Raw genomic sequence first — 11757 nt, 5'->3', positions numbered from 1 at the left:
GGTCATACCAGAGAGCCCTCCCCTACCCCATTCTTCTGGGTAAGGTGCTAAATTGAAAAGGGTCCTCAGGGACCACCAGGACATTATTCCACCATGGGGAGAGATGCCTTTGCCAGCATGAGTCCTCCAAAATAGGGACCCAGCCTGGGGAGGAACACTTCCTCACCCTAACATAGCCCTCAGCACAGTCATTCAATAGACATCGCTAGGGCTGGTTCTAGGAAGCAGGCACACACCAGAAGGCTCTTCAGGCCCTCCTGGGACTCATGTGGGGGCAGCCCCGGGAGCCCCCACATCTCCCCTCCCCCCAGGCCCACTTGGCCACTATCTCCCCATCTCCTGGGCCAGTGAAGAAGGGACCTGATGGAAACTGGGACTGCCTCCATCTGGGTGACCCGAGGTGGGCGCCTGACCTCTGCGCCTCAGCTCCCAGCTTTACAGGGCATTGGTAGTAGTTCACATCATACACAAAGACAGGCGAGCTTTTTCCTTAAATGTAGTAAAATATATATAATGCAAAATTCACCATTTCAACCATTTCTAGAGTCTACAGCTCATGCCATTTAGCGCATTCACATTGTTGTGCAACCAGCCCCACCGTCATCTCCAGAACTTTTTCATCTTTCCAAACAAACTCTGTCCCCATGAAACACTCCCCAACTCCTCCACCAGCCCCTGGCCCCACCATCTACTTTCTCTGTGGATCTGACTCCTTTAGGGACCTCCAGTGAATGGAATCAGACAGTGTGTCTCCTTCTGGGTCTGGTTTATTTCACTAAGCATTATGTCCATCCTCAAGGTCCAACCAGGTTGTAGCAGGTGTCAGAATCTCTTTTTAAAGGCCGAGTAATATTCCACCATGCAAAAGGACCACTCACTCATCCATCATCTTTGACAATTTGGTTGTCTCCACTCTTTGGCTGCTGTGAATCACACTGATGTGAACATGGGTGTGTAAACATCTCTTCAGGCCTCCTGCTTTCATTTCTGTGGGCAAGGTACCTGTAGAGGGATTGCTGGGACACATGGTGATTCCACGCTTAACTTTCTGATGACCCTCCTATTTGCTAGAATAGCTGTACCCTTTCACCTTCCCACCAATGATGCACAAGTGCTTGGAAGACACCTCCACCACATCCTGACACTTGTTTTTTAAATAATGGCTGTCCTGGCCAGGAGAGGTTTCCATCAACTCAGTCACCTGAGAATGTCAGATGCAGTCTACACCTCCCCTTCTGGCAGTGATGGCCCAGGATTCAGGGTCAGGTTGGATTTCTACAGATTCTCAGACAAGCAACAGGAGTACTGACTGTGCTGGGCACCCGTATAGCTGCACACTGGCTCCTGAACTCCTCACGAACCAAGGAGGTACACGTTTCCTTTGAGTGACAACACAGTCTCAGGGTGAGGTGTGGCTTGTCTGAGGCCATGTGGGGATTTCAGGGAAAGGGGCCAGTGCGCTCCAGCCCTTCCAGCCTACCAGGGACCTTCTCTGGACTGTGTGGCCTGTGGAGGGGGAAGGGGATCTTCCAGGCCCCCATGGACTGGTAGCAAGGAGAGCTCGGGCGAGGCTGGTTGCACATTGATTGAAAGCTCTCCCTAGGCCCTGCTGGGACTACCTCAGGCTTGAGTCATCACAGTGACCACCCCAGGGTGGGACCCCACCATCCCTGCCCAGGGGTGCACACCCTCAGCCCCACAGGAGCCATGAGTGGCCAAGGTCCCCTCAGCTGCAGCCACAGATGGGGTGGGCAAGCCAGGAGGGACCCCAGGACCCAAGTCAGCAGCTGAAGGTCCAGAGCTGTGCTGAGGGCACCCCGGAACTTCTGGGCAGTGACAACAGTATCCCTGCTGCTGAGGGAAGAACCCTGAGCCAGTGGAGGTGACCCCCAGAGGCTGGACCCCTGTCAGCTCCTGCCTGGGACTTGACCAGATACAGAGAACAGTACCCAGGTCTCCAGAACCAGCATCTCCTCCCAAGTCACTGAACTATGAGCTGAGTGCAGATGGCCGGGGTGCAGAGAAGCACCAGGCACAGGATGGCAGCGCCTGGACATGGGGCCAGGCAGGAGAGGTGGCCCTAGGCCCCGGGGGAGCCTCAGCCAACCCTGATGCCCTCCCCACCTTCCAGACCTCCTGGAGACCAAGGGGCGAGGAGGGGAACACTGAGCCCCCAGGTCCCCTTCCCCCACCCTGCTGCCAGGGACCAACCAGGAGCCCAGAGCCTGTTGGAACCTTATTCTGTGTGCGGTGACTGCAACATGCAGGACTCCTCACCTGACAGCCCCAAGTAAACCTGTCTAGGTGTGAGGGCAAGGTGGGCTGTGAGGGGGTTGCAGGGCCCCAGGAGAGAACACCCATCAGCTAAAAGCAGGAGATGCAGTTACTATAGCACTGGCTAAGTCACATGGATTTTCTGGACCATTAAACAGACTGTCACTTAGGGGCAGCTTTCTGGAAGCTTCCATGGGAGGCTTAGGGCCCAAGTCTGGGCTGGGCTCCAGGTTCTGGCTGGCAGCTAGCGGCGTCCCCATCTACCCTGCAGTGTATATGTATGTGTGGTGCTGGAGGAGTGGTTGGCTTCTCTTGGGCCCTTGACACCAAGAACTTTCTGGTCGAGATGACTCTGGCCCAGAACTGGCTGCCACCCCAGAGTCGGCTGCCCAGAGCCAGGCTGGGGAGACAGGCCTGGTGTAACCACCCTGCTGTCCCTGAGTTACTCTTGCCCTGGGGACCTGGCCCACAGCCTGGCCCCCTGGGAGCTGCACAGGGCTGGCAGGTGAGGGAGCAGGTGAGAACCTAGGCTTCTAGACATTATGTCTGGGACTCGGACTCTGTGATAGCTGTGGCAAATCCCCCTGGCAGGTCCCACGGCGAGGGTCCTCAGCCCAGCGGGGGCACAAGGAGGCCGAAAGGTAGGATTTTAGGTCTTTTGTTAGAAATAGCAGAGCACTCATGTGACACGGCAGGTCACGGCAGGGCAGCCAGTCAACCCTGGACTGAGACCCTGGTGGGGGTGCCAATCCAAGCGATAGGACCTTGCAGAGGACAGGCTTGGGCCATGGGCTCTGCTGGCTGAGGGCGAGTCCAGACGTGTCACTTGGTTGGGTGTGTGATGATGCGTGTGGAGAAGTCAAAGAGGTCGCGGTTGATCTTGCGCAGGTTCCGCACCTCATCTTCCAGCTCAGTCACCCGGATCCGCAGCTGGTCCTGGCCTCCCAGGACATTCTGGGGGAGGGGCGGGGCGCTCAGACTGGGCCGGGGGGTTGTGGGGGGGGGTGCTCAGACCTCTGCCCTGCTCTGAAGGCCACTGTCGCTACAGTCCGGGATGGTGAGTGGGGGCATAGGTAGATCCTCTCCAATAGTCTGAGCCAAGACTGCCCCTAGGAGCCCACCTGAGGTGAGCCTGGCCATCTTGAACCCAGCCCCTTGCCCACCCTGGGCCTCTCCCCTCCAGGCTCGCTCTCCCACCTTTGGGCCCTGCCCCTTCCCCATCTTGGGGTTGCTCCTCCTCCCACCTTCTCCAGTGTGCTGGACATCACCGCCTGCAGCTGCTCCACCCGCTCCAGATAGCTGGGCTCTGACCCCTGAAACACAAGAGCCGAATCAGTCAGCCACTCCCAGGGATGGCCAGGCGGTCAGCTAGTGCCTCCAGCCGGTGGGGACAGCCTGCCGGCCTGACAAAATGGTTGGACCCTGCTGTTGTTCCAGGCCATTTGTCTCCTGCTGGACACCATCTGGGCGCGCTGCTCTGGGCCAGTAGCCAATGCTGGGTACAGGCATCCATCGAGTCCCCTGGAAGGGTGTGGAAGCCCCTGCAGTCTTGTGTGGTTCTGGGGCACAGAGACAGCAGACAGAGCCCAGCCTCAGTGGGAAAACGTGCCCTGCCCTTGCCAGGTGAGGCATACCTGCTGGTGGAGGCCTAGGCGCAGCATGAGGCCCCCGCGGTGCGGCTCGTCCCCGTGCTCTGCGCCTAGCAGGTGCTTGTTGAAGTGGGGCAGGGGCAGGCCTGGTCTGAAGTCGGAGCTCAGCATGCTGACGGGTGCAAGCATGATGCAGGCATTGGTCACGGGGCCTAAGGGTGGGGTGGAGGAGGTGGTCAGGACCACCCTCAGCCAGGCTGTGCCCTCCACGAGGCGGGCCCTGAGTCCTTCCTCTGCCCTGCCTGGGTGTGGGGAGCAGTGGTGGTGGCCACGCCCACCTTTGAGGGTCACTGTCCTGAGGCACTGCTGGCTCTGTACATCCCAGAGGCGAACGGTCTCATCGTGGGAACCCGATAGCAGCACGCTGCCATCCGTGGACACCGACAGGCAGGTCACCTGGTTCCTGATGATAAATGCATCAGCTGGCTCCCAGGATGCTAGGGCTGGGGGTGGGGCAGCAGCAGGACCAGGCCTGCATTTGTGCCCCAGGGCAGCAACCTCCCTCCAACCCCTGTCCCTGCCTGGTCCCCGCACCTGTGCCCTCTGAACACCTTCCCGTGCTCCTGCTCTGGCTGGAAGCTCTTCTCTCTCTGCCCGGGCTGCAAATGCAGGAGGGCAGGTGAGCAGGGGCCTGGCAGTGCCTCAGCCCCAAGCCCGTCCCCTGACCCTGCTGCCCATAGACACTCACCCAGGTACAGAGATCGACCTGGAAGATGGAGCCGTCGCTGCCGCCGCAGAACATGTAATGCTCAGCCAGGTCCATGGTCACGGCCAGGATGCCCACATCAAAGAGTACGGACAGCAGCAGCTCACCTGAGGAGACCTCCCACAGCTGGGGGCGGGTGGCAGTGTGAGAGCCAAGGACCAGGTGGGAGGCTGGGTCCCACAGAACCTCCGACAAGCACTGTCACCACAGAGGTCTCGGGGGCTCAGGGACCCCTGTCCACCACCTACTTCAGTGACTGTCAGCCCCCAGGCCCCCAGCAGGTCAGCCCTGAATCCCCCAACCATGGACAAAGATCCGAGGATGCCCTTGAATCCCGTAAGGCTTGGTTAGGAGCCGCCAGGAGCAGTGGCCAAGTGGGAATTTCCAAGCTGACAGAGGCCTAGACTGTCCACCCTCTGGCCGTCCTTGAGGCTGAAGCATCGGGGGATCAAGAGCTGTCTGGAGCCACTGGCTTGGAGGAGAACATTATGTGCTGGCTCCCTTGGGCCAGGAACCTGCCAGCTGGGCTCAGCTCACATCCACTGCGGGGGACGTGGCAGGGTGAGGGTCCTACCTTCACTGTCTGGTCCAGCGAGGCGGTGGCCACCCGGGCTAGGGGCCCCCCAAAGCCGCAGTGCAGGTCTGTGATGGGGAGGGTGTGGCGAGACCAGACGTGCCGGGGGGCAGGGGTCCGGGAGGGGTCTGCCTGCAGCACGCTTGGGGAGGGGGTGGGCAGACCTCAGCGGGCATCTCCACGCCCTCACCTCATCTCCAGGTGGCAGCCCGGCCCCCGGTCCTCCTGGTACCAGCCCACCTGACCCAGTGCCCCCTGCTTCCCGCCCTCGTGGCCAAGGTCTTGCCTACCCAGAGGCCACAGCTGGACAAGGAGCCACCGGGGCCATGGTGCTACCTGCAGAGGCTCCAGGCCAGCACTAGGCAGTCCTTGCCCCCTGAGATGAAGTGGCTGCTGTCCCCCGTGAACTGCAGGCATGACACGTCCTGATAGTGGCGGCTCAGGATGACCAGAAGGTTCCCTGTGGACACCTGGGGGGAGGGGCACTGGCTTGGTGGGGGCCTGCAGGGAGAGCCTACCCCCATGGCCCCTGCACCAGGGCTTCGCAGCTCCTGTGACAAGCCGGTCACAGTTGCAAGCAACTGCCTTCTGAGCTAAGGGATGGCAGTGGTCACAACCGCAAGTGACCACCTTCTGAGTTGGGGGTGGGACTCATGCTGGGAACCATGGGGGAGGGGGAGCTTGGGTTCCAGGAGAGGAGGCCCCTGGCGGCAGGGACACCAGGGAAGGGCTGGGCAGGGGTGAGAGGGCAGAGAAGCTGCGGAAGGATGAACTTTGTCACCCAGATAAACATGTCCACACCCCAACCTCCAAAACCTGTGACCTCACTTGAATATAGTCTCTGGAAATATAATCCATTCAGATAAGTGACATGGGAGTGAGGTGACCACTGTCTATGTGAGAACACCTGGACACAGACACCCAGGCGCTCACCCCGCAGAGGGGAGGGGAGAAGGTCCACAGAGTACAGGAGTCAGAGCCCAAGCCAGAGCGGCCCTGTGGGGCGCCCCCTTGTGGTCATGATGCACGTTGGCCAGGAATTCTCCTAGAGGGTGGGTCCCTCCAGGCCAGACAGCCTCCACCCAGACTGTTCCCCCATCAAGAAGGGCCAACCACTGGCAAGCCAGCGGAGCCCTCTAATGATGGTGGACCAGCTGCTGAAATCTGTCCACACCCCCTGCACTGGCCTGACCACAGCAGAGGAGGATCTCTACCACAGGGTGAGTGCCTCAGTTTCTCTCCCTGCACTTGGGCAAGGCTTCCTAGTTTCAGAATCGCGCAGTGAGGTTGAAGAGCTGGAAGTGAGACTGCCAGCTCCCTCTCCTCTGCAAACTGGTTGCGGGCAGGCGTCAGGAAAGGCTTTGTCCTGGGACCTCGGACACTGCACTATGCACAGGAAGGGAGGTGAGTGTTTCCCCAAACATAACAGCCTGTCCATGACAACCCGCTCAGTGGTCTGACCAGCAGCCCACCAACAGGCTGAGCCCACCCTCGTGTTTCTGAGTCCTTGGGCTCACCTCCCACAGGTATATGTTCTCTGAGATCCCTGCCAGGACGTAGAGGCCATTGGGCGATGTGGTGAGGCAGGTGACTGGTCCCGGGCACATGATCTTCTGTTGAAGCTGGTCCTAGAGACAGAAAAAGCCTCTGAGTTTCATGGGGGAGGAAGCTGGGGAAGGGGCAGGCGACAGCTGGTAAGTCCAGGAGTAGAAAGAAGGTGGGGGTGGGTAGGGAAGCGAAGGATGGGATACTCTGAGCAAATCCATGGTTCAGCAAAGACGGACCCACTCCAATTGATGCTACGCATTGTGGGGGTGGAGGCCTGTGGAATCTCTTTCAAAGCAAGACAGCACCTCTCTGGACTGGGGGTCAGAGGGACCCCCAGGTGTTCGGGTGGGGAAGGCACAGAGGGTCCAGGAGGACCCAATGGCCACTTGGCTTTTGCCCTAGTCCTGCATCCCCACTTAAGTGTCGCCTAGGACCTTGAGCCTCAGTTTCCAGATCTCTAAAATGGAACAACTTCTCAAGTTTGTGTGTGGACCACACCAGGAAAAGACAACACAGAACCCACCCAAAGAGATGTCAGCTGGCAAAAGCAGGCAGCAAGCAGCGTCAAGGGCTGCATTTTTAAGTTTCTCTAATCGTGGGCCCTAATGGCAAAAGGTATGGCACCCCACTCCAGTACTCTTGCTTGGAAAATCCCATGGACAGAGGAGCCTGGAAGGCTGCAGTCCATGGGATCGCTGAGGGTCGGACACGACTGAGCGACTTCACTTTGACTTTTCACTTTCATGCACTGGAGAAGGAAATGGCAACCCACTCCAGTGTTCTTGCCTGGAGAATCCCAGGGACGGGGAGCCTGGTGGGCTGCCATCTATGGGGTTGCACAGAGTCGGACACGACTGAAGCGACTTAGCAGTAGCAGCAGCAGCGTCTCTAGGGACGATAAATACACTAGACTCCTGAGTCACCCTTCAGCGGGCTCCCTCAAGCCTCGGACCTTCACCCTCCAAGCTCAGGATACCGACGGAACCCCTAATGCAAACACTTTTTAACTAAATTTCTCGCCTAACGCGCCGGCTCCCACGCAGGGCCCCCAAGGGACCCACCCCCGGCCCTCCTTGTGCGCATGCGCACAGCTAGCAACCCCCACCCCGAAGCAGCTGCCCACCTTCAGCTCGGCGTGTGCGCGCAGCGCCTTAGCCGCTCGCAATCACAACGGGCGCGCGACTCCCTACCTTCCCCCAAAAGACCCCAGACCCGCGCGTGCGCAGAACACCTTAACGGGACTACCCACTCCTAGCCCGGCTCAGGGTCCATGTAGCCTCCACCGCCCTTTCCCCCGACCCCTGAGCGCCGCGCAGCTCGCCAACGGCGCCCGGGAACACGCCGCCGCACCTTCCTCTGCAGCTCCCAGGCACAGATGTAGTTCTTGCCCAGCTGTGCGGCCAGCAGGTACTCGCCATTGAGTAGCGCCAGGCCGCGGGGCCCTGCCTGGCCTCCGCGGTACGTGAGCAAGTTGGCGCCAGAGTGCAGCTCCCACACAACGCAGCTCCATAACTGGGCCGCCGAGTCCGTACACACGGCTACCTCCATGGGCGCCGCCATCTTGCCTTCTCCACCGCCCCGGACGTGCGTAATCATCAGCGAGACGCGGGCGACTGCGCCGTGCCGGATAGAGCGGCGCACAGGTTGCCTGGCTCAAGGCTGCCGGCTGTCCTGCGCGCGCGCACACACCTCAGGGCGGGGAGCGGGGGGCTGCCCTATGAACCAGGCTGAGTTATCTTCCTGCTCTGCGAAAAATAAGGGGTGCACCGCCTGGTTAGAGCTCTTAGAAGGATACTTCTTCCAAAAATAGATGGCGAAACCAAGGCGTAGAGTCTCCTGAGAGCAGTTAGTAGCTTCAGAGCCTGGAGGTCTGGCTTGGCCCTTTGCACTGGGCGCTTTGGCCAAGCACGCAACTTCGCAGATTCTTCTTCTTCTTCTAATTGTGCAAATACTGAGTACCGACCTCACAGGATCGAGACATTGCACGTAAAACAGGCTACACTCCTAACATAACAGGTAGTGATAGTCGTGTCCGACTCTTTGCGACCCCATGGGCTGTAGACCACCAGGTTCTTCTGTCCATGGGATTTCCCCGGCAAGAATACTGGAGTGGGTTGCTATTCCCTCCTCCAGGGGATCTTCCAGACCCAAGGGTCGAACCTATGTCTCCTGCATTGCGGACAGATTCTTTGCCGGCTGAGCCACCAGGGAAACCCCAACAAAACGTAGCTGGCGTTCAAAACAGCCAGTTAGATGTGTGTTCGTGGACCCAGGGTCCGCCTCCCCCTGGACCTCGCTTCTTCGGGGGCCACAAAACCCACATTTTAATTTCAGCAACTTGGTGCAGGTCGAACAAATCGTGAGGTCTAGGGAGCACTCAACCTCGTGTCAGAGTGCTGGCTGCAGGCTGTGTCCGCAAACAGTACATTTTATTTTATTTTTTAAACAGTACATTTTAAATAGGGAATTAGTTGCCAACCTTTGGAAAGGGAGAATTCGCTCAAAAGTCGCGGTCTCATGCCTGTCCTGGGCGGTGTACCCAGAAGCAATATGGGGACTGGGTGCTGTGTACGTTCCCCAACCCCGCCGCGCGATCTAGGAGGAGAGGATGGGCAGGAGAGGGGAGGAGGGGGCCTTCCTGGAGAAGGCGCGGCGCTGGAGCCGGGGACTCCGCAGGCCCAGGCCCGGCCGCCAGGTGGCAGGCTCGAGCCATTCACCGAGATGCTAGAGGGAGTCGCTCCAAGCCCGGGGGGCCAACAGCAACAAGCAGCAACCGGGGAGAGGGGGCGGGACGCGTCAGAGGGTGTCAGGGGGTACCGGCCTGATCGGTCGGAAAGGCTTCCCTGAACAGGTGTCCAGAAGAGAAAGAGGGACAGACGCGCGAACAAAGGCCCTGAGGCTGACCGTGGTGGGGGGAGCTGGACATGGGGACCTGGGTTTTATTTTATCCCAGGGAAGTTGGGGGGAGGGGTGTGGAATGTGAAACTGAAGGACTTTTGTAAATTGGAGAGAGGTGGGTGTCCAAATCTCCAGAAGCTTCCAAAAGGGGAAACTGAGGCAAGTACTACCTAGTCTGAAGATGAATTGGAGCTAGAACCCCGGTTCCTCAAACTTTTTTTGTTCTTAATGTGAATAAGAAAAATGAAACACCTTGAATGGTTATTTACATTTTCCAGATACCATTTTCCCCAAACCACATCTTTCTCTGAATCTTGGGCATTCTCTGGAACCCCAGTTGAGAATGGTGACACCCTGCACCTCCCAGGGGTGGGCCAAGGTGGCCTTTTTCCAACCACCAACTCAGGGCTTGAACCCGGTCCTCCTTCTGAGCAGAGGGGCAAGTCACTGCCCAGCTCTGGGCCTCAGTTTCCCCAGGGGCCAGTCGGGAATGCTGATTTGAACCCTGGGTCTGGGTGCTCCTCTGGGGAGGTCTTCCCTGGCTAAGTTGCCAAGCAACTTAGCCTCCTGGGGTTCCAGGAGGAAAGGTGGGCCCTGCAGGTGCAGGTCGAAGGGGGACCTGTTACAAACAGAAGTCGAAGACGTGGAAGCCAGGGCATGGGCAGGCCAGGGCTCCGCTGGAGGGCAGGCAGCTGCGGTGCAGTCCCGGGCCCCCTCCTTCCCCTCCTTCCTTTTCCCCTCCTCCGTCACGGGGGACCCAGCTCAGCTGGGCTGATGTGTGAGGTCAGAGGTCACCCCACCCCCAGCCTGGTTCCGGAATGAGGACAGACCAGTTGTGTCAGAGGGCCAGGACAAAAGCCACACTTTGGGGGCCTCTCGGACCACCCAGTCGCCAGACCTCCTTGGTGCCAGCCTGGCGTCCCATCCCAGATCCACTAACGCTCCTAGGCCTGAGGACGTAAGGGTAGGGGCGGGGCAGAACGGGGAAACCGAGGCACAGAAGTCTGCAAAACCGCTCTGGGTCTAAGCCCCCCAACCCCGTTCTTTATTCCCTACTCGGGTATTAAGCGCCTGCTGTTTGCAGGCTGAGGGTACACACTCCCCGGTCTCCCGCCCTGCCCACCTGGAGCCGGAGCCCAGAGAGGGGGCACTGTGGGTTGGCGAGGACGGGGAACCCAGGCTCAAATCCAGCGCCTAGCCTGCTAAGTGCACTAATGGCGTTGCGGAAGGCTGATGACTCAAGCGAAAACCCTCTTCTTCGGGCTCCGGGCTGGCTCCCGCGGCTCTGCTGATCAGACGTGGTTTTGAGTTTCACCTCCAGGGAGGCTCCCCCGGCCTACTCACAGGCACGGAGTGGGAGGCTCCGCGGGGATCTGAGAGGTTAGGGAGGAGGGGGTGGGGCCCGACCCCCTCCCTGCATCCCTCCTCAGCCTCGGGGCTGTGTAACCTCAGGGCCTCTGGGCCCCTCTCTGGGCCTCTTCAGAGGAATGAAGATGCTGGACTGGCCGATCCAGTTTGCCCAGAAGGCCTTAAAAAAAAAAAAAAAAATCACTTTTACTTTACCTCCGAGACCGGGAGGGCAGGGGGGCTCTGAGAGGCAGGTGGGTTAACCCCTGTCCTCTGAGTTCCTCAGGTCCCCCTGGTTCACAGAGGCTGGGACCACGTGAATGGGCTACAGGGAGGCACATGCACCAGGAGGGGTGAAATTGTTTTTCCTCCCTCAATGCAGACTTAGGGGCTGACCCAGGCAGGAGAGACCGGCCCAGGCCAGCGGATGCTGGGGAGCCAGGTGGCAAGAGGCCAGTCCTACCCATTTGGCCACGCTGACCTTGAGGCCATTAGTCCTCTGTTCATGGGGTGGGGGCGAGAGGTAGATGAAGAAAGGATACTTAGAAAATGCTCAGGTGTTTCCCTCCCAGGTGTGTTGAGCCCGAGGGTCCCAGGGCTAAGTCTGCCTCTTGGTCTGCTTACTTTGGGTCCTCAGGTCAAGTGTAGAAGTGTGGACTGAACCACAGCCGGAAGGCTGGGGAATGGGTGCTGGGTGGACCCATATGGCTGCCAAGACTGCCTGGGCTCCTCCTGGTGGGCGTGTGGGGGTCCCTACATTT

General features: G+C 59.2%; 1 protein-coding gene across 1 annotated transcript; it reads right to left on the bottom strand.

Moving 5' to 3' along the window:
- Positions 1-749: 749 nt before the first annotated feature.
- WDR18 (WD repeat domain 18) lies at positions 750-8363 on the bottom strand. The gene is made up of 10 exons (XM_061423405.1): positions 8102-8363; positions 6721-6831; positions 5540-5673; positions 5204-5345; positions 4612-4755; positions 4458-4522; positions 4202-4326; positions 3909-4075; positions 3519-3587; positions 750-3228 (listed from the first exon to the last, which is right to left on the bottom strand). The coding sequence occupies exons 1-10, from the start codon at positions 8345-8347 to the stop codon at positions 3097-3099; spliced, it is 1335 nt and encodes a 444-aa protein (XP_061279389.1). The 5' UTR covers positions 8348-8363; the 3' UTR covers positions 750-3096.
- Positions 8364-11757: the final 3394 nt, after the last annotated feature.

The sequence above is a fragment of the Bos javanicus genome, chromosome 7 (assembly GCF_032452875.1).
Source record: "Bos javanicus breed banteng chromosome 7, ARS-OSU_banteng_1.0, whole genome shotgun sequence".
NCBI lineage: Eukaryota > Metazoa > Chordata > Mammalia > Artiodactyla > Bovidae > Bos > Bos javanicus.
The sequence above is the reverse complement of the archived record's forward strand: the minus strand, read 5'-3'. Positions and strand labels throughout refer to the sequence as shown.

Excerpts from the sequence above, each read along its gene's own strand:
- WDR18 (XM_061423405.1), bottom strand. The coding sequence starts at position 8,347 with ATGATTACGCACGTCCGGGGCGGTGGAGAAGGCAAGATGGCGGCGCCC. Across the intron at positions 5,346-5,539 it reads CTGGCCTGGAGCCTCTGCAG|CGTGCTGCAGGCAGACCCCT; the intron begins GTAGCACCATGG and ends CCCCTCCCCAAG. Across the intron at positions 4,756-5,203 it reads CGCTGGACCAGACAGTGAAG|CTGTGGGAGGTCTCCTCAGG; the intron begins GTAGGACCCTCA and ends ACCCGCCCCCAG.